Below are 27987 nucleotides of genomic sequence, written 5' to 3'. Positions count from 1 at the left end.
TATTATTATAATTGATTAGCTGTCAAACAAGCAAATAAATAAACATTCCAGTTCCCATTGTTTTATCTAACCTGATGATTATCTGTGTTTAATTGCTATTTTGGATCACTGTAAATAAAATATCTGTTAGATAGATCTGTTTCGATATCTAAAGAACTTAGACTGTGTTCTGGGGGGATTTTGGGTGGATTTCTGACATGATGAACCAAAAAGATGAATCAGTTATTAGATCAATCAATGATCTGGTCACTTCATGTTTTGAATTTCCATGACAAACAGTATTCATGTAGACTTCAACAACACCCGTCTGCAGGATTCTGTTTTAGCTCCCTCACACAGACAGAGGACTGAATGTGTACATTGTGCAGCTGACGTGCCCGTGCAGTTTACAGTATACTGTCACTGGGGCCAGACACTATTTCTGTTCAGCAGCCTTGTCTGTCACAGCCTGGGCCTGACCTCACATGCTCTCCTGCACCAGTCAACAGCCACACAGCGACTCACCTCTTTGTTGCTTATGTTTGCACAGCAAGGAAAATATATAACTCTCCCTAATGTAAATGTTATTATTACCTGAAATCACATGCAGATTCAGCAATGTTCAGAATTATGCTGCAGTTAATCTAAGTGTTAGATCTTGATTCACTTGTGATCACAGCCCTCAGTGTGTAAATTATTCATGATTAAAAATAAAAACATGCAATTAACAGGAGTGGTACAAACTGTTCATATGCAGCAAGAACGTTGTGCCTCTTGTACACACTGACCTCACAGTGCATGGCTGCTGATCTTTTTCTATTTATGGTGGTTATATTAGACAGGGTTGCTCCCTCTGGTGGTGGAAGTCAGACACCAGAGAGGGAGAGGGTCTGTCCTGATAGAACAACATGAGTATTTGTCATTTTGTATCCTCAACCCTTTTACTTCTGAAGTTTTATCTCAGTGCAGAACTCTCAGGTCAGAGCATGTGCCATTTTTTCTCCATACTTCAATAAGCTTCTTTTACCTAACATTAAAAATTCTTCACCTGATCTGGAGTGCATGTTCACGTATGAACAAGAGGTATATGAAGTATCTCATCTAAGACTTCCCAATGTATTGTGATTGTAGTGTCTGTATTTCAATGTTTTGGAGTGTCTGTCGATATGAGAATGGAGGCCCTGAGGACGATGGAGGGCGCCTAGAGAGAGAACCCTACACAGGGGCCACTGCTGTGGATCTTTGTAGCTCGAGTGCAGCGGGGAGCGAGGAGGTGGACAGGTGGGTGTAGATCCCAAAGGACCAATCACAGCTGGTCATCAGGTCAGTACTTATCTGCACAGCCTCAGGCCAGACTCTGATTTTGATCACTTTTTTTCTTTCTCTGGACTGTGGCCCATCTGTAATCACAGCATGGTAAGAGACTTCAGCATTATCACATGCAGTTATGATAATAATGATAAATATTTTTTAAACTTTATTTGTATAGCACCTTTCATACAATATGCGCAGCTCAAAGTGCTTACCATACAACATAGATACAAATAAAAACATGTTTAAATGTAATTCAGAGAACAGATTTAAGTAATATAAGAACATATAATAAAAAAAATAAATAAATAAAATTGAAAAAATGCATAGAAGTCATAGAGTTATGATGAGCAGGTGCCTTCTGATGTAAGACATAGGATTGTTTCACAGCCAAGTAATTTAGGACATAATTAGATTTTCACTGGATAATAACCAATGAACTCACATTAAAGTATTAGATCTATCTGCTGCAGGTTAGTCTGAGCAACTGCTGATGAAATCATGATGACTTACATTCTTTTCTTTCTTTTCAGACCAGCTACACAGATAAAGGGGAGAAGGTAAAATTAAAACTGCTTCTGAAGGAGTCTGGTGTGTGGTAGTAGTTTAATGTGTAAACTTGACCGTTCTGTCAAGTTACTTGTTAAACGCATTGTATAAATCATATTGTTTTGCAGAAGAAAGGCCTGAAACATTAACAAAGAATAAATAAGTCATTTAAAACTTAAAGCTGAATTTCAGAAAAACAATCCTCTAAAACACATAAACTGATTAACTACTGATTTCTCCTGTTGTTTTTTTGTCTTTTAGCATGAAAGGGGAAAGTTTGTCAGGTTTCATCACCTCACCTTCTGGGTCGGCAATGCTAAACAGGTCAGTATGCAAACACTGACATCAGCGAAACAGCTAAACGTTCACATTGTTTGTCATCTGTGACATTGTCATGATCTCAGTGCAATCAAAACTAAATCTATTAGGCAAATTATGCACTTTTAGAATCAAAATTAGGTTTAAAAATAATTTTAAATAGTTGTATGCATTTTAATATTTACAGAAACATCTACAGGTTTTGGTTTGTTAATTATATAATAATTCTAAATGTATTTCCCATATAAAGGTTTTGTATCTTTAGCCTCTGGAACATTTTTTTCCCTTGCTCTGTTTCTGCTTTTGTTTCTCAATAAGTCACAGCCTGCATTTTACAGCTCACACAATTAATCCAAATTAAACTACAAGAAAAAAACAATTCTTTTAATAACTTTTCAAACACGATTTCCAAACTAATAATATTTCTTTGTCCTACATGGAAGCAAACTGAGTATCTTTGGGGTTAGGAGTGTTGGTCGTTCTGGTAAAATATAAAGGGGCATCTTTCATGATATTCTGACACTGACGGATAAAACAATTAATTTAGATTAGATTTATAATAGATATACATTTATTATGAACATCTTAGATTTAGAACAATGAAGTAGTTGCAGTGCTGTCAGATTTATACATTTGAACATAATATGGATGATATGTCAATTTACTGAACATGGATCTTGTAGTGTATTTGATCATTCTGGCTCAGACGACACACATCCAGGGCTGGTTGATTGACACTGGACACATGTGACAGTGTGTCTCACTTTGTAAAATTCAATGAGAAATGCTCTTCACATTAAAGACAGTCTGATCACTTTGCAGGCGGCCTCGTTCTACTGTGATAAAATGGGCTTCGAGCCTTTCGCCTACAAGGGTCTGGAGACTGGCAGCCGAGAGGAGGTGTCTCATGCTATCAGACAGGATAAGGTAAGCAGTATAACATGCTAATGGCATTACTACACACTGATTTTACAGTTTATCTAAAAGCTGACCATCTTCCCTCTCTCCTCACAGATAATATTTGTTTTTGCAACTGCACTAAATCCTGGAAATGAAGGTGAGTTTTCACATAATAAAACTTGAGACTATATGAACATAACATACAAATATATGAAGCATATACATGTCTGAGTTTCTGAATGTCTTTCATCTTTTCTCAGAGATGGGAGAATACTTCATTAAACACGGAGACGCAGTCAAAGACATCGCTTTCCAAGTCGAGGACTGTGACTTCTTAATCAAGGTACACTGATACAGAGGGCCTGTGTTGGACGGTGATGGAGCTGGTGGATGTTGTACAGGAGGAAGTAGAATTAGACAGAGATTTCATTGCAAGAAGCAGTTATGATTTTCATAGTTTCATTTTGTTTGACAGTTCTGGCCAGTGTGTTTTCTGGAACATTATATACTACACAGTTCTAACTATTTGACACAGTTCGTAAAAGAAGCACTTAAGTGTTTTAATTAAATAAGAGTAGCAATACCACAGGGTAGAAGTACAAAAATGTATTAGACTCAATGAAACTTCTTTTGAAAATTTGCATTGTGCAGAATGGCCTGTTCAGAAGCTATATATCTAATATTATTAGATTATAATTACTTATCTTATCTTATTTGAGCTAAACTTATAATACATATATTTTTATAATCTATAAAATAAATGTAGTTGAGTGAAAATACAATATGTAGAAGTATTAGTATTAGTAATAGAAGTAATAAGTAATAATAAAGTAATAGGTGTAGGTAGTGGATTTGAGTCTCACTACATATAAATGCACTTACTTGTATTTTTTGAACATCTGAATCCCTGAAACAGGGGTAAACATGTTGATGTAACAGGCTCCACTAAAGGGCAGCCTTGATGTCAACTGGTTGATTTGATGTCATCAGTTCAGTCGAGGTCAGATTGCAGGTTTGGATAAACTCTCTGTGTTGACCCTCGTTTTCACAAAGAAACACAATTACTACTGATTTCATGCAAAGATCTACAGCAGCAGCAGATCACAACCGGCACTGAGTAGGGAGATATTCTGTCCCCAGCCACTGGAGGGCTTCCCGGAGCTGCGTACGCACAGAAACACAGAGTGTGAGTTTGCTTCTGCTTATCTGATCTGATCCCAACACCCCTGTGCTTACAGACAGCTAAAGAGCGAGGAGCTGTGGTGGTCAGGGAGCCCTGGGTGGAGCAGGACAGCCATGGGAGGGTCAAGTATGCTGTGGTTCAGACGGTACGTAAAGACTGACGCACATGAGAGAGTCTCACGTAAATACACACATGAAACTGGAAATGATTAATTATTGTGTCAATGTTTGGTCCTCAGTATGGAGACACAACACACACACTCATTGAATACCTCGGACCCTACAAAGGCCTTTTCTTGCCCGGCTACAGAGAGCCTCTGTTCAGGGATCCTCTGTTAGCCACACTGTGAGTCAATAACATTTTATTATCACATAAAATGTAAACAAAATTTATTTTAGGGACTTTTCAGTATAAATTTGTAGCAAACAATTAAATACTTTAACATACCTTGTCTTTATACCTCCTCTTTCAGTCATACTGAAATTATTGTAAAGCTCCACTCAGAGTATATGTAGCAATACTACAATGTCAAATACTCCTCCACTGGTACATTTTAATATATTAAAATATTATATTAGGTTAATATTCATATTTTTAATATTAATATTAGGCTAACTTTACCCAGCACCCATGGCTAGAAAAGTAATCAATCAATCAATCAATCAATCAAACCCAAGGCAAGAATGTATGTTTCAATGTTTGTGCTATTTTGTTTACTAATAATATGTTTTGTTTTCACTTGGTGTATGAGTTTTTTTTCCCGATTTTGTTATTTTTCAAGTAGTAGAGTGAATGTACTTAGTTACTTATCACCACAAGTGTACTGGTCTAATTTGGCCTGACCTGCTGGAAAGTATAAGGCTCGGTTCTTATAAATTGAATAGTGACTCAATAATGAATGAATAGTGACTTTTATTTTGTTTCTTGAGTCTTTTCCGTTTTTACACTCAAACAAAAACCAGTCATTTAAAAAGCTCATCCGTTCAGTGTTTCTCTATCTCTACAGTCCACCAGGAGGTTTGAACTTCATCGATCACATTGTGGGAAACCAGCCAGATGACGAGATGGTGCCAATTTCGGACTGGTAAGACTCCTGTTTGAGCGCACGTACACACTCGACGGCCAGTGGGGGACACACAGGGGCAAAAGAGGAAAAGCAAACACTCCGCCTCTGTCTCAGGGTCAAACCCGAAATCACTGGTCAGCGAGAGGAGAGGACACATTCATTTCCACGTAAGTCCCAGTTAGCTTATCATCAAATCCTCTGCTGTTCTCCAAACTCCAGGTATCAGAAATGTCTGATGTTCCACCGGTTCTGGTCAATAGATGACAAGCAGATACACACACAGTACAGTTCACTGAGGTCCATAGTGGTGGCCAACTATGAGGAAACCATCAAGATGCCCATCAATGAGCCGGCCAGGGGGAAGAAGAAGTCACAGATTCAGGTGCGTCGTCAGCTCATTTCAATAGAGCTCATTAAAGACTTATCACAGCAGTTAGTTCTGGTAACTGGTCCTCAGGGGTCCACATGTGGGGCCCCAGCACAATAAGTTCTCATATATGGATCCATGGGTCCAGCTAATTGTGGTTTGTGACATTAGAAATTGTGACACATCCTGGTCTACAGCCCTGTCTCAGTGGCATTGTCATTCATGTCCCTCTTGTCCCTCTGCACAGGAATATGTGGACTATAACGGTGGAGCAGGTGTTCAGCACATCGCCCTCAACACGTCAAACATCATCCAAGCTGTGAGTCCCCCAACGTTTAATCATCATCAAAAGTTGATCCACAGACTTCGAACATCCTCCCCTAAATCTACAAGCAGAGGCAAGTTTTACGTTTTTTTTTCTTTCTCAAAACAGATCGTGAACCTGCGAGCCCGAGGGATGGAGTTCCTTGCAGCGCCTGACACGTACTACGCCAACCTGCGGGCGAATCTCAAAAACGCCAAGATCAAGGTGAAGGAGGACTTAGACCGTTTACAGGTGAGGAAGTGTCAAGTTGCAAATGATTCACAGGCCTTTTTTTTGCTCATGTTCTAAACTATTAAAAATCTGTTTCTTTTCAAGGAATTGAAAATCTTAGTTGACTTTGACGACAAGGGCTATCTCCTCCAAATCTTCACCAAGCCTGTGCAGGACAGACCGACCCTTTTCCTGGAGGTCATTCAGAGGAACAACCACTTTGTAAGTGACCAGTTATGCAATCAACAGGTAAACCTGAGAAGCTGGGGGAAAGCCTTTCAGCATTTCATCGCCTCACTGGTGGGACTCACAGGCCTGTGGTCTTGTTAAAGAAGCCAGAGCGGCCTGAACACCTGTTTAAAGCTCCCACCCAGTGTGAACAGAGTAACAGCAGCCCACTTGTAAAAGCTCAGTAAATCTATCACAGGCACAGATTAAAAGGCTCACATGCTTCTCAGTGAGGGGGATCTTTGGATTGTGTTGCACCCTGTGGCACTCAATTTATAACACCCGGCGCCCATTCTTGCTTGTCAGAACAGGCACGTCTTGTCACTCTCCAGCGTTTCAGCAAGCCTCCAGATGTGGAGACAATGCATGAAAGTAAGAAACCGAATCCGAACCACCGCAAAGAATCTCTCAGAGCAACCACCAGCACTTGATCTTTTTGATTTCCTATGAAAATATTTACATGATTAATTTCGCGAGCTGCCGGCGAGCTCAGCTCCCTGTCGGAGGGGCCCATGTGGACGTTTGAACCCTGTGAGAATATGTATCCGCTGTTCGTTATCCAACATCAAAGTGGTGAACTACGTCTGGGAGAAGAATCCCCAGAGCCATAAGGAATGACACAGAAGACGGCAGATCTCTGGGTAATTAGCCATCTGTGTGTGCCTGTTCTCTCTCCAGGGCTTTGGGGCAGGGAACTTCAAGTCTCTCTTTGAGGCCATTGAGAAGGACCAGGATGCCCGGGGCAACCTCACTGTGCTGACACCCCAGGGCCAGGCCAAGGCCTTGTACTGACGCTCACCCTGCTGCCGCCGCCAGACCACACTGAGGCCGTCGGATATGGATGTACATTTCAGCAACGCCAGCAGTATATCAAACACAGTCTTCATGTGACAAGCACCATCAGATAAGCTCAAAGCTGTCTGAAGATTTCATGCTGTATGGCTAAATAAAGAAACTCATGCTTGTGGCTTGTCGTCAGTGTGTAGAATTTAGTGATATCTAGTGGTGAAGTTGCATGTTGCAGCTGAATACCCCTCACCTCACCCTCCCCTTCCAAACATGAAAGAGAACCTGTGGTAGCCTTCAGTTGTCATAAAAACTCAAAAGGTGTTTAGTTTGTCCAGTCTGGGCTACTGTAAAAAACATGGCTGCCTCCATAGTGAGGACCCGCTCCTGATGTAAATATAAACTATTTAAATATAAAGGGCCCATTCTAGGGTAAAGAAAACCATTGGTACAATTTAGATGTTTACACACTAGTTAAAACATAACTATTACTAACATAACTAAACATAACTATTCAATTTCTGACAATAGATTCTTTCACCTAAATCTTACACACTGCACCTTAAAAACATGATGTTTTGAATGCAGGGATTCGCTGTTGCATCTCTATCACTGAAACATACGACTTAAGTAATATTTCTTCTCAAAATTTAAATTCAGTCATCATCTACTCTGCTTCGTGTCAGTCAACCTACAAGTGAAATTCATCCAGCCCTGTAAATTAGGCATTTGTCTATTTAACCTGTTGGCATTGGGCTATCACAAATATATCGAATTAGCGTTTGATATGAAAACTTATACAACAATATACAGAAAAATATGCTGTTGGTAATTTAAGTGGTGAATGGTGACAATACCTGAATGGATAAATACAAAAATAAAAAAATACAAAATTCCCTATTCCCTAGTTTCTATTTGTGGTCCATGTACAGATACAACTTTTCCATCTACAAATACAGACAGAGTCTTATAACAGGTGAACACTGTTTCTCAGTTGAGTTACATGATGACTGAGTGTCATTTGAACACATGCGTCAGTGGAAGAGACACAACTCAAAAAAAGGAATTCTTAGCGTTTTGTATCTTTTGAAAATTACGTTGGACAATTTCCCAAATCTTTTAAAATTCTACAGCCGACTTAGAAATATCTCTCCTTCATTTTAAATGACATCACACCTTGTGTTTTAAAATGTTTTTGAATCCTAAAAATTCCTATAATTTACAGGTTTAAATACTAGAGAATTTTAACCCTATAATAAACCCTGTAAATTATATCCAACATTCTTCTTCCAAGGTCTGATAAATTGGCCCAATTAAATTTAATACTTTGAAGGACACTTGTGTGTGTGGGGTAATTTTGGATTAACTATTCCACAGGAGCCCAAACAAAACACATTTGAAAAGATGTATGTAACACAGGTCTTATTTCAAAATAATTTATTTGCATATACTTGGAATGAAGACAGGTTGATACATCTGTGATGGCACTGGTCAGTTTCCACATAGGAACATTCAGTCTATACAGAAACCACTCTTTCAAACCTGGACAAAATGGATAAATATATTAGTAAATAAATATATTAGTGACATGTCACTATATTGAAATGTTCTATTATATATAAAATACAACACTATTTCATTTCTGTTTTTGTTGTTCTCGTTTTTGTACACAAAGTATCCAAAATATACTGACACATCCCTTAAAAGTTCTGGAGGGATTTGTTTTTACTCTATTAGAAAAGGCAGTTTCAGCTCATTATTCTTGCAAAACATAACAAAACAAAGACATGAACGATGTACAGAGAAAGAATGAAATCACATCAGATATTCTGCAGCATCAGTAGATGCTATTATTACTATGCTGGAGGTTTTGGGATTGTTTTTAAATTAATACTAGTAGATTTGCGTTTTTTTTATTTCTCCCCCCCCGCCCCAATATAAAATGTTCTATAACCAAAGTGCTGCTTGTGATTCAGTCATTTCCATCTCAGAGACTGTTTGGGCATAACAATAAAACTGGGATACTTTTGCTAGAGGACGCTGAGTTGATTCATTCAGAGTGAGGTATTATTTTTAAGGAAATGGATACGTTAAGTTCTGTATGATTGTCCAAAAAGGATTTCCACTTCGATTTTAGCATGTTCCCTCGTCTCAGTGAAAGTACATTTAATTCTGAGATTTCAGGATGGGAATGAAGCAGGAAAAAAAGGCATATCACAGACATACTGTGTTACAAGGCCACTGTGTTGAAGATTTTGCGTCTTTGGTTAGACAGGTAAGAGCTTAGCGTGTTGGGAGTTTCCCGAATCAGGATTACGAACAGTTTTCAAAGAATAAGGCACATGGAAGTCTTTAGTAAGTGCTACTGGTTACATTGCAAAACCCATGCGTTCTCAGTGTGCTGTTTGTGCTGAGCTAAACTCTATCTGCAGTCTGGCTGCAAAGGAAAATCCTTTCACATTTTCACTGAGCCTTTCAGGGAAAGTCCACGATAAAGCTGAGATCCCAGTTACTCTGATCTCAGATTATTTAGTTGAGTACGTGCGTGCATGAAGACGTCTGTGGTGAAGCCAAATGTAAGAGAGCCATGTTTGATGGCATGATGATGGCTGACTTTTATCTACATAATTTAAATGTACAGAGTCGTTTTCTTGGAGCATGAGCAACGTTCTGTATCTGTCAGTCTGCCAGAGGCTAAATGGGAACAGAGGGGCGACTTGGTAAAGATCTAAACATAGATTCTGTCATTTATGGCTTTCTAACATTTTAAAAACTATTTATCAGAATGTAAAACATCTTTACTCAACACTGCATTCGATTTCTGGTAATCTTCCTTTAAGCGCTGAAAGTGACTGGAAATGCATTTACCTCGACAAAGGATTTTTCACCATTCTGGATATCATTTCTGTGACTAACATGAATTCTTCCCATCTTTCCAGTGTTTGTTCCTGAGACATGTTCTCAGACTCGACTCATTAAAGTTTGAAATCATGGGATAAGCACAGCAAGCTCTCATCAGACTGTTGCTAATGCAGACAGACTCATCTGATGCTCAGGACTGTAAGGACCACTTGGCATGGCTTCACTCCATATAACATTATTATTATATAATCACTATGTGTTTTCTATGGTTGCAATGTAGAACATTTTTCTAGAGCTTTACTTGCTGGAAGACAGCGGGGGGGGGGGCATTGTGATGAATTGAGCAGCGGACATGATGTTGTCCTTCTGGTGGGGGTAACAGCACAGAAGTCACACATGTGATGAAACCGACAGAAATTATGCAAATGAGACAATAGCTTGTAAGGACGACAACATAATTCAGTCAAACAGGTTCATTTTGAAAGGTGAAAAAATAATTACAGGCTACAAAAAAATAAAAAATAAATGTTAAAAACAGCTGCCATTATTGAAATAATGAAAACAAGGCCCATGCATGGTTCAGCAACCTCAGTGAATGCTCATTGTTTGAGGGGCTGAGCATCAACCTTTCTCTCCATTTGGACAAGAGGATAACTTTTAGTTGGGTTTACGGGAGCTACATGGTTGTGAGAGAAAAAAAAAAAGGAAAAGTCACTACAGCAGTACCTTTAAAGACCCCGTGTGAGGCGTGTTTAGGAATCTGTGCTGAGGTAGGCTGGAGAGAAGAGCTTCTCTCAGCTGAGACTGGACTCAGCGAAGGAAGAAGAGGAAGAAGTGAAAGTTAAGTACCTCAAAGATAAATCAAGTTGTAATATAGTGAGTGATGCAGAGGTGGAGTCTCACTTCATTAGGGCTCCACACCCAAAGCAAGGATCATTCATTAGATGACATTAAGGAGCATGGAACTTGTGATGTCATGTCAGAAATGACTATTGTTCCTATAACTGATGAAAAGAAACACGGAAAAACAAAGATCAAAAATATTATTTCCCCTTTGTGGTGCATGAGCTGTTTCCCTAGTGACTCCCTCTCTCTACACATTTAAATCATTCACTGTATTCTGATATAAAACATTGTAAGCAAAATCTAATCCCAATAATTTCACTTTTAATGATAACCCAACTAAGTCAGCTAAAAGCACATTTCGGCGTGCGAGCGTTGAATCCTGGCGGGGAAGCATCGGGGCGTCATCTGAAAGAAAAGGCATTGCGGCGGAATCATGTGGAAGACATGAGAGCGATTGGCCAATGAGAGGCTTGTCCATTCTGGCTCCTGTGTAGCAGCGTGATAATGGGGATGCAACAAGTTTGTCAAACACCAGACTCCTCTTCTGATCCTGTGGACACAGACACAACTCAAGTCAGATTCAAAGTATGTCAATAAAAAACTAGCCCACAGGTTTTTGACGAGGTTAAAAAAACGTAAAAAGAAAGAAAAGTGAATTTACTGTTCTCATTGTTATTACAGCTATTCTAATTTACGAAGACAACCCTGCCTGCTACATGAAACACTCCACTCCAGTTTGCTGCTAAGCTCAAATAGCTCACAATTCTCCCTGCAACACACACATTGCATTATGCCAGTGCGCACTCTGCTCACTGTTTTGCTGTCATACTTGCTTACTGCTGCACCTCTCACCTGAAAACTATGCTGCTACTGTTGCTGCTGTTGACATAGCTTTTTAAAAGCCACCACCTCTACCCTACATCCACCCATAGACTCTGAGGCTACACAGTTATTGTTGGCACTCCTCACTCTGTGCTGTGTTAAGCCTGCTGTTTCATTTTAAGGAGCCTAGATACCAAATATCAAAGTTGTACATACCCTACAGCATATAATAATCCAGTTGGCTAATTGAGGTGGGTTTAGCTCAGGAAAAAGGATTTCAGATTTTGATTTGAGCATTTCATGATCTGACAACTTTTTGATGTAGTAAATTCATTTTTCCAAGATCTTACAAGATGTGTTATTAAAGTGTGAATAAGAAATAACTATCATTTGACACCTGGTCATGTTATTAAAGATAAATAAGTGAGACACTCACCCTGATTGTGGTGTAATGTTTGGCAGTATAAACAAATGTCTGTGTTGCAGTCAGCAGCAGGCCCGTGGTGGAGCCTGCAGGGTGGCCTGTCCATAGAAGTCCCAGGCCCCAGTAGCTGAGGCTCTGAGCGAGCCTGCTGCACCCGTTTTTGCCACACGACATGGGCCCCGGCACAGCAAGGCCACTCCTCCATCCCTCCGGAGTCCAGAATGAGGGGCACGGGGAGCAAAGCCGGGTGCAGCTCGGGGGGAGAGCAGCAGAAGCCTGGGCCCTGGCCGTAGTGAATGTGGATGCTACGGTCATCCGGCAGATCCAGGCTCTGGTGGAAGCGAACAGAGGGGCCATCAAGAACACAGCCACCAACTCGCCCAAGAGGAGCGGGGGGGTGTCCATGTCCCTGGTGGCAGCAGTGGGGTTGGAGCTGTAAGGGGATCGGGGACATCAGGACAGGAGGTCCTGAGGGACTGCTGGGGTCATGGTCATGACGCTCTCCCTGTCCTGGGCTGGGCCGATCTGTGGGGTCTGGCTTTGGGCACTGGCAGGGACTGTGCTTAGCAGGGCCCACAGGTGAGTCTTTGTCCAGGACAAGAGCAGCAGGTGCTGCAGCAGCAGCGGCCCCCTGCTCCTCGTCCGAGCCTCTGCTCGGGCCCTGGCTGTGCTCCCCCTCCTCATAGTGGTGGTGTCTGTGGCGGTGGTAGTGGATGTGGCTGAACACAGTCTGTGGCTGTTCTTCAGGGCAGCCCGCTTTGTTCACCACAGAATCCAGAGACCTGGGCCGGGCTTGCGCACCAGCCTCTAGGCTGTTTCTCCGAGGGCCCCGCCCAGGACCTGGCCCAAAATATACAAATGGATCGTAGTCACTACTCAGAGAGCTACGGAAGGTGGACCAGCTGCCATAAACTCCCTGCAGGGACACGTCAGTACAGTTAAGAACTGAGTCGCTGGAGGAGCCATGGCAGGGCCCTGAGCTGGAGTCACTTGCTGGCCCGTCAGCCAAATATCCACTGCGTTCTGTGTGGTAGCTGCCACCTGAGCAGCTGCCCTCATCCTGCCGACTGTGGGCAGGCGCTCCACGGGTCTGTGGCGTGCCAGAGGCAGTGTGATGCAGTCTTGAGCAGGATGCACTGCGCTGGGTCGGACAGGACAAACGATAGTTGTGGCAGGAGCGACGAGGCGTGTAGTGGTGAGTGGACGTCCTGCAGTTACCTCCAATCCTGTGGGGCCTCCCGGGACCCTCTGCAGGAAGGCGGTACCCACAGCCAGGGCCAAGCGGCCTGCTGGTGAGGAAACGCAGAGTTTGCGTGTCCATGGGAGAAGAGCCACTATAGTGGCCCAGAGAGGGATATGGTCCAGAGGGTCCACGAGGATAGTGGGGCCTCATAGAGAAGGGGATAGCATGTTGAGGGAAAGGGTGGTTGTGTGGGCTGCTGTAATGCTGAGGTTGGAGGAAGCCTTGACTTTGCTCTGGACTCTGCTGGAGTCTGCTCCTCTGGGGCTGCCGCTCTGTCCCTGTGGATTACAGCAGCAATTAGAATCGACACAGTACTATACACCTACAACAGTAACCTCTGCTTATAGAGCAATTATCAAGATTAAGTTCACTGAGCTGAATCTCAGTAAAACGTCTAAAACAAACCTAAATTGTCACTTACAAAAGTGTGAACATATTTAAAAAATGTTATTCTACATTTCAACATTTAAGCAAAAGATCTTCTATATTCTGCCTGTTCATATCATTTTGAAATGTGTCATGATTTGTTGATTAATGCAGTTATTGAAAACATATATATCCTTGCAGTCTACAGTTTGATGGGGCTTTTTATTAAAAAAACGAAAAACTTAACTGTAAATATGCTTGTCCTCACCCATGATGTTGTGCATGCAGAGGGGACAGGTGCGGTGCTGCACCAGCCAGGGGTCGACACAGTCTTTATGGAACTCATGAGCGCAGGAGATGATCCTCAGGTGCTGAGAAGAAAAGGAGACAGAAGTAAGATTTAAAAATATGTGACAAAAACAAACTGCACATTTCAATAAGTAAGTAGAATGGCACTCAGATGAACGCATAACTCTGCCAAGGCGCAGCAGTTCCCGTAAAATCCATAACAAATCTGTCATGTTCATTTAGACGTAGTTCTAAAACTACTGAAAAACTGTTGATTCCTCACTGAATCCACATTATCTCAGTTAAACAACGGTGGTAGTTATAGGCTGAAAAAAGCTCACCCTCTTATGATGCCACATTTACATCGAATAGATCCAGATTTTTATTTGGATCGGCACACTCACATTAATCAGTTCCCTAAATATGCCTGATTTTATTTTCATTAAGATCAATGTATCATTCACTAGGATATTGCCAAAAATGTCCTGTCTTTCAATGTTAATGATTAAATAATTTTAAGTTATTCATGCCAAAATTTTATCAGTTCTTTCGTGTCCCAATGAACCAAGTTTCGTGGAAATTCATTCAGCAGCTTTTGCGTAATCCTGTAGACAAACAAACAAACCAACAGACTAACAAATGGACAGGGGTGAGGACATAACCTCCCTGGTGGAGGTAACTAACCACAGACATGTTCCTCTCTCCTCTTACCTGCCCGTCCTGGAACTCCTCCAGACAGATAGCACAGACGGGGCTCGAGTTGGAGCTGCTGGCTGAGCCCCAGGCCGCCCGGTGCCGCTGCGAGCCCGAGCAGCCCTGAGAGTTGTAGGTTTTGGTCTCCAGGCGATTGATGGCCCGCATGGTCTGCTGGTGGACAGAGTCCTGCACGCAAGAAGGGGAGACTTAGAAAAAACATTGAAAGACCTCCAACTGAGCTGCGTCTGTAAACTTGATACTTCCACTGATGCTATTATTGTTTCACTCACCCAGGTCCTGTTGGACTTGCACTTGTAACGGAAGGCAAAGATTAAGACGATGGTGAGAATAGCCAAGATGATGGTGAGCAGGATACCCATGTCATAATGGGGCTGACATTGGAAAAAAGATGGAAAAAGAGCAAATATTTATAATAATGTCAAGCCGACAGTTTTCCATATTTAAAATCTAGTTAATTTATTAAGTTAAGAAAATCCTAGATGCTCCTGGGCTCATGGATATAAAAATCAAGTTCTGTCTCTGATCCTCTCCTCTCTGTGCTTGATGGGCCATTTGCATCCTAACTCTCAGTCCACAATAAAGTCTGATGTATTTCACACCAAACCACCATTAAACACAGAGCCTCGAGTGGCCCCTCAGCTAACAGGACGTGAAATTTCCCCCCAGCTTCATTTCTGTTCTGCTACCTCCCAGAGGGGTTTCTTCCTTATTCTTCTCCCAGCCATTTAAAAGGGAAAGTCACAGCTCATGAGAGATCATGACAGACGAGCGTGTGCGGCGGTGCTTACCCATCGAGACTGTTCCACCTTGATCTCAATGCGAACTTTGGCCTCCTCATTCTTGTTGACCAAACCCATCAGCTCCTCTGCATGCTCGGCCTCCACCAGCACGACTGGTCGCGGAAGGGCGTCTGTTTCTCGCAGCTGTGTGTGTCGTCCCAGCAGGTGTGTAAGCGAGAGGAGAAACAGACATCATAATGAGTGTGGGAGAAAATGGCCATCTTCTCAATGCTAATTAATCTAAAATGTTAATATTATTAAAGGTGTAGCTGTGCCTACACACTCACCTCAGCAGCAGCATTGGCATCATCACTGACGTCAAAGATAACAGCCTGAGCTCCTTTGTCCAGCGCCATGCGAGCCTGAAGGAAACAACACACCAGATGGATTCATTAACTCCTGTGATCTTTGTAATGGACCAAAGTGACAGAAGACATTGCTCCTTGAGGGGTCAGTTGACTATACAGTGGACAGGTGATAAAAACTTGTGTCAGTGTCTTAAAACCATCACTAGGTGGCAGTCATGCCACGAGCCTCTGGCCTTTCCACACAGACCAAAGTGCAGCTCCTCCTGCCGCTTTTCCACCTGACTCTGGAAGCCAGACACCCTGACTAGAGAGAGTGTTTTGAGGAGTAACACAACACTAATCTGCTGCCTCTGTCTAATGCTGGAGAGAGCGGCTAAATGAAACAGTGGAGAATTATCGAGTGAAAAGGAGAAATGCTGAGTGACTGAAAGAGGATGAGGCAATTAAGTCTACCAGGCAAATAAGTGATATTTTGTATTCGAATTAAGATCTGAAAATGTTCATTCATTTAATTGTGTCGTCTTACAGTGTGTCAATTATAATTCAAAGCTGAAAACCTGCTAACCTAGGAAACAGCCGGATAGGGGCATCAAAACACCATCGAATTACCATTTGATTATCAAGTTGTAGTAACTTACATGCAATAGTATGAGCCAACAGTTTCCTATTCCCACAGCCAGCTGATGTGGATCTACATTAATATTCACAATGTTTCTGATAAGTTCAATTCCTGCTCTGCTTGTAGCTCAGGTTTTGTTCTCCTGCATCTCCCAAGGAAAAAGCTTTGATTCTTTAGCTTCTAAATGCTCCACTGTGTTTCATCATCATTTCATCAATATGAGCTACTACTTTTATATACGTCGTCACGTACAGTTTCACTGTTTATTAAAACAAGTTAAGCACAAGTGACAGTAAATAAAAAAAAAACACAGTGTTATATAGTACAAGTAGATTAGAGTAGTCGAGTCAGAGGTTACACTTAAACATCCCATAGATTGAATTGTATTTAACAGGGATTTACATTTATATTTTTCTACTGAAAGCTGCAAATTGCACAAAATGTATAAGTGCTGTAGAAACAGTGCGCCTCAGACAAGTTGATCAGCAGGACAGCCAGTAAGTCAGTGAAACATTTTTGTGTGTCTGCTGGTTAATGGTTTCAGTTTTTTGAGTGTGTATAATAATACATATAAAGATATTTTCAGTTCTAAAGGCTGCGGTCCCTGCATACTTTATGTGTTGTGTGTGTGGGTGTGTGTGCTGCCACTGCTATTTTGTCTATTTTCGCCTGAATGTTGTTTTTGTTGTCAGCAGGCTCTTACAAAAATCCCAGAAATGCTTTCGCCAGCATCACCAGAAGACGAAGAGAAAACAAACAGCAGCCTTTTCATCAGTGTCTAATCATGAGCTTTCAAGCGTCTGGCATCTGCCATCGCTACAGAAGGAGCAGACACACGTTTAAACACCTAATCACCCAGGTCAAACAGAACACTAAACCGTGACTCCTCGCCTAATTCTCCAGGCACCAGGACAGGAAAGTGTGCACCCTCCCACACACAAAAGCAAATCAGGTAAAAGCATCACTCAGCATCCATTAATCAAGTTAATGGGAAAACACTCTATTGTGGAGTGGTGGCACTGACCTAGGATCAGTTTTTAACACTTCAGAAAGAGAAAGTCGACACATGACAAGGAAGAATCTGACTTTTCCTTTGTATACATAAAATATCTAAAGCGTACCCCTGCTTTATTTATTCCCTCAAAGCAATGTGTACTCTGAATTGCCATGTGTATGTGCACACAATATGGATGTGTGTGTGTTTTTGTGCAGTTGTGAGTATGTAACATTGTCCCACTGAACCTCAGTTGGTATTCAAAGGCCACAGTATCAGTGGTCAGGGAGAGGTCAAATAAGAATTCATCATATCCCCTCTGATCTGGCTTCCAGCTCTCGAGCAGTAGCTTTTTTTCTGCCTTTCATCGGAACAGTAAATGTAGTCCGTGCGTGGGTCTAAATGGGGTGTGGTCACAGAGGAGAGGAAGAAAAAAAGAAGCTGGATCTTTGACATGTGGGATTTTGCTTTACCTGGGGTTCAAAAGTTCTCTGTGCAGCGCTGTGCCCAATACGTCCTGTAGTGGTGGTAATAAATGCAGGAAAGCCCGCTCTTGTGGTGCAACACACACACAAATACACACGTTTGTACTTTTATCTTAGTGAGGACACTCATTGGCATAATTCATTCCATAGCCCCTTACTCTAATCTTAACCATCACAAGTAAAGGCCTCACCCTTACCCTGACCCAAACCTAATTCTAACCCTAAAACCAAGTCTTAACCCTCAAACAGCCCTTTGAAGAAGTGAGGACTGGCCAAAATGTCCTCACTTTCCAAAAATGTCCTCACTCTGTAGGGTCTATGCTTAAAATGGTTCTCACTAAGATATAAGTACAGTAGCACACACACACAAAAGAGAGTTCTCAAATAGCCTACTACAGTCCAGTTTAACAACGGCCAGTTCGAGAATATATCATCCTATATGTCTCTACTGGCTGCTGCTGCGGTCTTATTATATCACAGTATTAGCAGTAGCGGCACCACAGTGTGGTTGCAGAGACATACGCCTCAACTGAGCCACAGACCTGAAAGAGGCCTGAGAGATCTCATTACATGATTAATGGGTGATATATTTAACTTTTAACACTGCGATGAAAAGTGCAGGTTCGGACGCTAACAAGACTAAGTGTTTCAACATCTCCGCTTTTGTTCTAGATGGAACTGAAACAGACATGACTAGACAATATTTGGCATTTCAGGAAAAACAACTGCGGCGTCGGAAATGACTGTGGTTTGCTGAGCTGAACAGTGCAGACGTCATCACTGGGAAACTAACAAACAATGCACAGGCCACAATGGAGTGTTGCTACTTTTATCGCTGTCGGGCTTTTGAAGGAGGGGAGGACGTTCTGCTGAGAGTTCTGTGACACTGAGTGGGGATTATTTCAGTGAGGAGGAGGAGAACCAGGTTCATATAGAGCTGCTGACACAAACATAAACACACCTGAGGGCACAGAGATAGGAAGAGGCACCGTGAGGTCACAAACACATGCATGCGCGAGCGCACGCACGCACTCTCACACACACACAGTTTGACTTTTTTGGTGCTATTACACAGCACACACAAAAAAAACATGTGTTTTACAAAATGAATACTGACTTAGAAACACTTTAAATCACAACCCACAACTTACAGTGTGTTTCCCATCAATTTAAAGTAATTTTTGTAATAACTGGTTATGAATACTTAAAGTATAAGTGCTCTATATTTTATACTGTTGCTCAGTAAATCAGAGTGTAGCCTGTAATAATTGATTATTTATGTAGAGATTAAGTTCCCAGATTGTTAAGCCCACATTTCCGAACTTTACGTGTATGTATGTATTCATCTCTTGGACTTATGTATACATATTAGTACATACGGTACTGGTACATAAAGATAAATAGGAAAAAACTATAAGCTGTAGGGTTAGGTCACAATTTAAAGCATTACTCTTTAACTTGTGTGGCACACTGCATACTTAATTCCTGCTATACTAAAACTAAACTAAAGTAAACTCCATCTGCTGATGAAGGCCATGAGCATGGATCAAAGCTCTGTTAAAAGTGGTTCTTGTTCTTATGGGGTAAGTTGGTTGAATGTTCCACATTTTCTGCATCACTTCTCACCAATAGTATTTCATGTTTCTACAAATCAAAGCATTTGCTATCAAGAGAGTTGAAATAAAAAAAAACTCCAGCAGCTGACAGGAAGCAAAGATTCATAAAAACAGACCAATCAAGCATCTGCTCCACCTGCAGTGGGTGGCCTGCTTGGGGCCAGGCAGCCAGCGCTGTTTGTTTACATCGCTGGTGAAGTGCGGTGTGTGTGAGCCAGGCCTGGCATCACAGTGTGTTCCCGACCGAGCAGAAACAAACTACGCTGCTGTGATGACTTTATTTCACATGAGGGAAGGGACAAGCTTTTTTTCCCCATCGCCTGACAAGATTGCTCTGCTGGTTAATGCCACAGTGTTTGTCGTGAGTTTAATGTGGTGCGGATGGCACAGCCGGGCCAGCCGGCGGCTACCTGCCTTCATCTGCAGCCAAGTTCCGACGTAACAGGGAGGAAAAGGACAGGGCAATAATGATAATGTTACACACAAATACACGCATTCGGTCTTACCTCGGAGAAACATCTGTTATATTATTCTGTAATTATGATTACAGAACAAAGTGACCCAGTAGCTTCATAACCTTTGACTTTTGACAGTGGGTTTTATGTGAGTCATACAATAAAAGGCCATAAACTGTAGCAGTGACCACAAATCAAGAGCTCAAATATTTATCTGCAAATTGAGCCATTGACATTTTTCATATTTTGAAAAGAATCTGTGAAACATTTCCACCAGAAGATGGAAAAAGAAAGAAAAAAAATCTAACAAGAACATGAATGTTACGAGAAATTTATTGAAACTGTTGCTTTAAAGACATGTTTCAGTTGTTCCTATAATATGATTTTTTTTGCTGCTTTTATTTTGAAAATCTTTATTGCAGTTAATTACAAAGCACCACACACCAGGACAGAAAACTTTCCTGGGCTCTGAAAACTCCTCCTAACCCTCCTAAAACATGATGATGCTGAACCCTGTTTAACTAGGTCTAACTTTACTTGTGGGGACCCAGTTGGTCTGGTTTCCCAGCGTGACTCTCATTCACCATGACTAAATTATAGCATGGAATAATATGTGTGGGAATAAGGAGTGAGAGTGAAAGAGGTAAAGAAAAAAGAAAAGGACAGGGAGAGGAGGGAGGCGAGCACGCTGTGGTGCTGCTGCAGCATTAAAGCGTCTAATGACAGAGTACAGAGCTCCGGGCCTACAGGTCTGAGGGCGAGACTCTGCTCTGTCATTTCTCCTGAGCGGCCTGGCACACTGGAACCATTACTGAGGCACTGGAACAACACCGCATGGTTAAATGAGGAGCAGCCGGAGGCAGCCGAGGGGGTAACGATGACTGGTGACAATGATTTGGGAGCATATCATATCAGTTAGGAGGCTTGCCCTGCTGGTCAGCTTTAGCTTTTATTTGATGACAGCATGAACATCGCCATCATGTGTCCGTGGTACAAAGTTGACTCACCTCATGTTAACTTCTCAGTGAAGCGACAACCTGCTAATCATTAATCAACACTGAGAGTTTCCTGCCACGTGTTGATGCTTTGAGCTACATGCTATCGTCAGCATGCTAACATGCTCACAAGAGCAATCTAAATATTTTGTCAATTACATTTATAAAAAGTAGTGCAGTGCCTGTTCTAAACCTGCCTGTTTGTTTGACCTGTGTTAATGCCATTAGCTACTTCAGAATTATTCACTGTCCTCCTCAAACAGTTCTAGAATATATTGTCACTTTTTTATTTTGTGTGCTGGACTTTGTAGCTTTTTATAAACAGTCTATGGGACAGAATTAAGTTAGAAAACGTTGTGTTCATCCTACCTGGTTTATCTGCAATGAAGACTTTATAGTCGATGTTTTCATGAAATGAACTGAAAGTTTAACATTAGGAACACATCTCAGAATAACCCTGTACAACGGCACCGGAAACTGTACTGTAGCCTTCAAAATGACCATAACAATAAACCAATGGACTCAATAAAATCTAATCTTCGTTAAGAAAGGATTTATTGCAGGGCTGTTTTATTATTTATTTTCAAAGACCAGTGTATAATAATAAGTTGTGTTTGCACCTCCTTCACCATAAAACGTTGTGCCTAACCTGATGATAAACACACGGTAGATCATTTTCTAACCAATATAACATCAAAAAGGCTTAGAAGTTTACATCCATTCAAATCTAATGATTATTAAAGTATTTGAATTGTCCAAATACTCAGGTTTCAATAGTACTGAGGCACAGACCTGTGTGTCAGACTCATGGCAACAAAAGGAAAACCTGCCCTATCAGATTTAATTGAGAATAATTGGACCTGGATAAACTTGAATCAGATCTCAAGTTACAACAGAGAGTCAGTGACCCACGAAGACCTCTGCCTTGCATTTGCACAAGTGAAAAAACAAACATGACTACCCTTATTTAGCTTTTTGTGTAGCCTAGAGAAGAAATTCAGGGATTTGAACGCCTTACACACAAACAATGTAAGTGGCCCATCGCTAACATATTTAATCGTATTATATATTAGTAACCAAATCACAAAACTCAAATGGACAATTGAGAACCCAGGAATGATTTAGTTTTTTTGAGTATTAATCCTGTAACCTGATAAAAAATCCTGCTGGTACTACAGTAGGGCTCTTTAATATTAAATAAATACATTTGTGGGGTTAGTGTTGTTTGTGCTTTTTGACATACGTGTACACATCACATGTATGTTGACCAGACCAAAACGCAGGTTCAGCAGCTCAGTGGTTTGTCATCCTTCACCTATATTATTTTGTTTCACTTCTATGTAATTTATTTAAAATTATTTAGAATTGTTTTTGTAAAGAACATAAACAAACAAATATGGGTCAGGAAGAGTTTAAATTCTCTCACTGATATTCATTTAACATTTTACATGAAAAATAACACAGCCTCGCTTTAAATGTTGTGTCCATTTTGTTTGATATTTGGGAACGATTGTGTGTGAATAATTGCTGCATGTGTGTGTATGTGTGTGTTTGTATGTCCGCGCTGCTTGATTGCCGGGTGCTTGCCACTGGCTGTGTGGCAGCTAAGTTGGTTGGAAGGAGGGAAGGGTGTGGCCGGTGCTGGGTATCCATTACTCACAGGGGTACTTTGATGTGGGGCTGCTGGAGGGGTGGGGGCAAGAGAGAGAGAGAGAGAGGGGGCAAACAAGTCAGGGCAGGTGAGCAGATTCTACGCTCTCAGGAAAAGTATTGAGCCTGAGGGGGTGGACCTGAATCACATTCTCCTCCTCCTGCTGTCTCCCATTCATCCTGACACACACACACACAAACACACACGCATTCATGCACACACGCACACGCCACACTCACACGCACACTCACTGTTTTGCAGAGGAGAGAGAGACACACATACTGGAAAAAGTTATGAACCTGAGCGGGCTGTCTGGAGGTAAGAGGGGTCATTCAGAGAACTCACAGTATTGAAGCTCACCCCTCCTCTTCCCACTTTCCTTGTCTCTCACCCCCCCCCCCCTTGTTAGCAGGGACTGGCTGCCCTGTGACGCATTGGAAATGCAAAACACAGGTCGACAGAGAAGGACCAGTGTCATCTGATACACTGCCGTTTGCTAAACACATCCTGGAAACATCAAAGAGCTGGGCATCAAGTGCCGCACCCTCGGGGGCAGAGGAGACTGATGTGGCCGCCAGCGACGGCCGTGATGATGGAGCTGAGAGGCCCTCAATCACACACACACACACACACACACACACACACACACACACACACACACACACAGCAGCTCACTACCTCCTGGTTGTAGCTTATAATATAATAATGTTGCCATCAATTCACTCATCGAACAATTGTCAAGAAAACAAATAAATGTATTTCCCAAAATACCAAACTATTATTTTGAACCCAGCTCGATGAGAGTGGTTTTAGCAAACTAAGTAGTGTGAGCATGCTTAGCTATCCAGGCTAAAAAATATGTTTTACATAAACATATGAATAATGCAGTGTGAAAACAGGGAAGAAATAATGAAAAAAGATAAAAATGGGCATTGATGCTTTGTTAAACATTGTTCAACATTATTCTATACAGAGACTAGAATATGAGAATATTAAGACACAACAAAATATGTTATACAATTGGGCTGAAAATAATTAAATGAAGTATCTGCACCATATTGCACACACTCATAAATATGTTCATCTAAACATACCAGATTTTTCAAGATCCATGAATTATTCACTGAGAAATCACAGAAAATGGTGAATAATGCCCTATCTCACAATGTTAAATAAAGCAACAACAAAAAAATCCTGAATCCGCCCCCTGATCTGGATCTTCACCAAAATTGTATGGATTTTCTCATGACCCATATTGTATCCTTACACCAAGTTTCGTGCTAATCTGTCCAGTAGTTTTTGCGTACTCCTGCTAACTACCACACAAACAAACAAATTCAAATGAAAACAAAACCTCCTCGGCGGAGGTTGTTTCGTGTATAAAATGTAAGCACGAGCCCACACTGACATTTTAAAATGTCTTACTTTGTCCGACCAACTGCACAAAAGCTTATAAAAATACATCTGATAACAAAGTGTGAACTTGTAACATACTGTTTGATTTTGTTATGAAATGGGAGAGAGCTCTGTTTCTGAATGTTTGGCACTGTAAGTTAGGATTTCCCAAAACCACAGACCTGGCTTCTCCAGAAAGAAATGAATTGAAAAACACCAGAGTCAGAGTATAGTTTTTCACATTGTCAGTCCAACGGTGTTTTACCAACACTGACTGCTGCCACACTGACATCACATAACTAAAGCTGCCTACGCATATGAAACTGTTCTAAAATTAATCACAGTGTTGACTATCATGATATACCTTAATTATGGCATCACTTGACTTTAATAAGTATAATTAAGTCAACCACCTGGATGTGATGGCAGCGAGTGAAATGTAAAGACAGGAGTTAAATCCCTGGATGTACAGACTCTTCTGATCTAGTGGGGGAACATAAACATACCGAACCCCACCTCCAACACTTTCTTCTCACTTCTTAAAAAAAAAAAAAAAACTTGGCTATGAAAGGTCCCACATGAGAAACCGTCTGATTTCCACAGAGCAGCAACTATCTCTTTTATTGTTTGTATTGCACCCAATGAAGAGATTCAGGTGGGAATAATCCTCCTTTGAGTGGCGAAGGACGCCCTTTTTATAGCCTCGGTATCAGTGTGATGATACATTCCTATAGTGCTGATGAAAGTAAAACTTAGAGGGAAAAGTGTCCTGTATGAAATCTCTCAGTCTGTGGCTGACAGAGGATTTTCTTTTCCTCTCACCAACGGGCGGCAACGCAGAGTCTCGGGGGAAGCCAATTAGAGGGCCTTTCCCGGCCTTTTAAGAGGCAGATAATGTTCTTGTTTTCATAAAGCATCCTGTTATTTAATCAGGCCTGTAAGTGAGAGCCTGACACCCCTCCTATAGTGTACAGCAGCCTCCCCCCCCCTCCCGCTCTCCCTCTCTCTCTCTCCCGCTCTCCCATCATTCCTGCCCTGAGCCCTCCATCTCATTCAACAGCCCTTGTAAGCCTCCAGGAATTCATTCTTGGAACAGGCCGTGCAGTAAGCCATGTCTTTCTGCAGAGCAAACACACACACACACACACATCCACGCACACTCACATGTACACACACTACTGACGACTAACGCTGCCTGTAAATGAGGGAGATATATATATATAAAGACTTTGATTTGAAATTTCAGGAATATCACACGTTTCTACCATTGCACAACTACTGCGAATCAGTGCAAATCACATTTCACATAGACAAGGGAAAGTTGTTTATGAAAATCAGACCTGCCCCATCTTCAATGCTCATAGTCGATATAAACATACAGAGAGAAACAACTGATTTTACTAGTTCACACTTCAAGGCTTCTACATGGCACAGGTGTGTTTTTATCCTCTTAAATTCAAATCATTGACAAAGAAGACGAAAACAGCATGTAAATCATTTACTGGCATTGGTGGAACACGTGTCCACAGCCTTTACTTTTCTACACCACATTGTAGTAGCATAAATAAAGTTGCATTCAATGTAATATTTCAATGTATTACTTTGGAAATAGTATTATAAAAAATATAACGAAAGTGTTATATGTCATGTTAATGTAAAATAATATTATTATTTATGTATGAAGAGGTGGAGCTTATTAACAGTTTTACATACTGTTGACTGTTAACAATGTATCATTTATAATAAAATGATAAGAGGCTAAAATATAAACATTACAATAATATAATATAATATATATAATATTATAATATATCTCTAAATGTATAAAAAAACATCAAATATATAGAAATAGAATAGAAAAGAAGTATTCTTGTTGTTATGTTTCCCCACTGTTCACAAGTATATTCATACATATAACTCTAACATGCTTATGTCACAGGAATATTTAGCATGAAACCATGTTATCATGCTAACACAATAAGCACAAAGGTAAATACGAGTGTCGGTAGTTTTACTGGTTTTTGGTCGTAAGTAAAAAAAATTTACCTGACAATGATGCCAGATGAAGGTTTTGGAATCACCAAAGTCACTGAAAATTTATCCTGAGGGGAAAAGGAATGTCTGAGCAAAAGAAATTCATGAAAATCCATCCACTTGTTGACACTTACCACTCTAAAACACAAATGTGAGCCTCGAGGTGGCGCTAGAGCAACAGTCAGGCGATCACCAAAGGTCAACAGAATTCCCCCCTTCATGAGGAACATGAATGCCTAAACTTCATGATGGTTGTTCAAATATTTCAGTCTGATCAACTGACCAACAACCCTTCAGCTACAGCACAAGTATGTATCCTTCCTTGTGTACTGTGTTTTTGTTGTTGTTTGTTGTACCATGTACTGTTCTGCAGCTGCTGTAGCACTTTGGCCTAAGACAAATTTCCCTATGGGACAATAAATTAAAGGAAAAAAAAAAGAAGAAAAAAGTGTGCCTTGAAAAATAAAGAGTGACATGTTGGTTCATAGGCCTCTGAATGTAAGTTTAGCAGCTTCATCACCATCACCCAACATAAGGATGGCGTTTACTCATTACCAAAACAAGGTTCGTGTGTAAGTTGACATGTACACCACAGTCTGACCTTTTGGATTTGAATTGGCATCCAGAACACCATCCTTATAAAATGTGGGTCAACATAAAAAAATAATAATAATAAAAATAATAAAAACCCGCTTGATAGCTTTAGGGCATTTAATGCTTAAGAATAACTAGTCTCATTGTATTCTGGGTGAATTCCATACTGTAGAGGCACACTGTCTGCCCTGTGAGTCTGTTTTGTCAAACCCCTGTTAAAAGCAAGTGAGGGGGCAGTTGGCACTGTAACCAACCTGAGTCAGAGTTAAACAGGTTCATACTGCAGAGGAAAAACAAGAGCTCACTCCCTCCGCCTGCAGTGTCGGACTCACAAGACCTGTTTGCTGCTTCGCTTTAAACCCCTGGAAATGCAAAGTGCTCTCTCGCTTGCCTGGGGAAGTAGTTATTGGTAACACAAACCTGTCTTCTTTGCACTTTACTTTCAGCAGCAGCGTGCCCTTGCCCAAGCCTGCGGCGAGCCAGAGCTCACAAAAAAGGGAGAGGAAAAGAGACAGATGAAGAAAGAGAAGACAGGGAGAAAGTGAGACAGTGGTGGGTGAAGGGACAGGGGGGAAATGTCTTTTTTTTAATGGGAATGTTTCACTTAATCTCATAAAGGCAGCGTGAAAACCTCCATCTGTTTGCCGAGCAGTTCAAAAGAGACTCCACATGCCTCCGCTTGCTGCTATATAAAAACAACATTCTAATGCAGATCTTAAAGAGGGCCAGCGGCTCAGCCTGCACAATGGGCGCTGGGATGTGCCAGACGAAGCCATGGAGGATGGGAGGGTGGAAGGAGAACTCGGTAAACAGAGGGGAGCAGCAGAGAGCGGGGGTCTGGCGGGGATGAAGAAGTGGGGCGAAAGACGTCAGAGGGTTAAATCAAAGCAACACATTTTTTCCTGTCAACAGTCCTGTTTCTGACCTGCTAGACATGACCTTGAAGCGGTATAGACAGACAGGACTGGTGCGGATCGCCCTCTGGCCTCGCCTGCCACTCCTCCGAATCAACCCATTCACCTCTCCACCTCTCCCGACTCTCTCCTGCCTTCTGTTCCCTTCGCCTCTGCCTCTTCATGTTTCACCATGAGGCTTATACCATTCGCCTTTGTCATTAATGGAGGAATGTCCTGGCGCTGAGCAGGGATCCAAGGGCAGCACCTTCACATTAAGGGTCTGCAACGATAAAACCCTCCCTCTCAATAAAAGCTTCTACAGCAGGTGGAGGCACCATGAATCTCCCGACAGAGGAAATGAAGGAAAATCAGACAC

General features: G+C 41.5%; 2 protein-coding genes across 3 annotated transcripts in view; one reads left to right on the top strand and one right to left on the bottom strand.

Moving 5' to 3' along the window:
* Positions 1 to 1313: 1313 nt before the first annotated feature.
* Positions 1314 to 7403, top strand: hpda (4-hydroxyphenylpyruvate dioxygenase a). Its single transcript, XM_035178716.1, has 14 exons — positions 1314 to 1395; positions 1824 to 1850; positions 2101 to 2163; positions 2980 to 3084; positions 3172 to 3214; positions 3318 to 3400; positions 4296 to 4385; positions 4479 to 4585; positions 5247 to 5324; positions 5526 to 5688; positions 5921 to 5992; positions 6107 to 6229; positions 6314 to 6430; positions 7115 to 7403. Exons 1-14 carry the CDS (start codon positions 1393 to 1395, stop codon positions 7226 to 7228), a joined length of 1188 nt encoding a protein of 395 aa, XP_035034607.1. The 5' UTR covers positions 1314 to 1392; the 3' UTR covers positions 7229 to 7403.
* A 1241-nt stretch (positions 7404 to 8644) lies between these two features.
* The window catches only part of LOC118122046 (E3 ubiquitin-protein ligase RNF43), an 83537-nt gene continuing 64194 nt past the window's right edge, over positions 8645 to 27987 (bottom strand). The window contains exons 3-9 of one of the 2 annotated variants that reach the window (XM_035178456.2): positions 15857 to 15931; positions 15579 to 15713; positions 15060 to 15161; positions 14785 to 14955; positions 14033 to 14156; positions 12189 to 13697; positions 8645 to 11480 (exon numbers count right to left, since the gene is read on the bottom strand). In XM_035178456.2, coding sequence (XP_035034347.1) covers positions 11455 to 11480; positions 12189 to 13697; positions 14033 to 14156; positions 14785 to 14955; positions 15060 to 15161; positions 15579 to 15713; positions 15857 to 15931 — 2142 coding nt within the window. In that variant the 3' untranslated portion in view covers positions 8645 to 11454. The remainder of the gene's footprint in view (positions 11481 to 12188; positions 13698 to 14032; positions 14157 to 14784; positions 14956 to 15059; positions 15162 to 15578; positions 15714 to 15856; positions 15932 to 27987) is intronic. The other variant, XM_035178457.2, reaches the window with a different exon arrangement.

Source organism: Hippoglossus stenolepis, chromosome 15, assembly GCF_022539355.2.
Source record: "Hippoglossus stenolepis isolate QCI-W04-F060 chromosome 15, HSTE1.2, whole genome shotgun sequence".
In the NCBI taxonomy this organism is placed as follows: Eukaryota; Metazoa; Chordata; class Actinopteri; order Pleuronectiformes; family Pleuronectidae; genus Hippoglossus; species Hippoglossus stenolepis.
This window is presented reverse-complemented; position numbering and strand designations above follow the sequence as displayed.

Coding starts and splice junctions, on each gene's coding strand:
- hpda (XM_035178716.1), top strand. Junction 3,401..4,295: donor ACTGTGACTTCTTAATCAAG/GTACACTGATAC, acceptor CTGTGCTTACAG/ACAGCTAAAGAGCGAGGAGC. Junction 6,230..6,313: donor AGGACTTAGACCGTTTACAG/GTGAGGAAGTGT, acceptor TTTCTTTTCAAG/GAATTGAAAATCTTAGTTGA.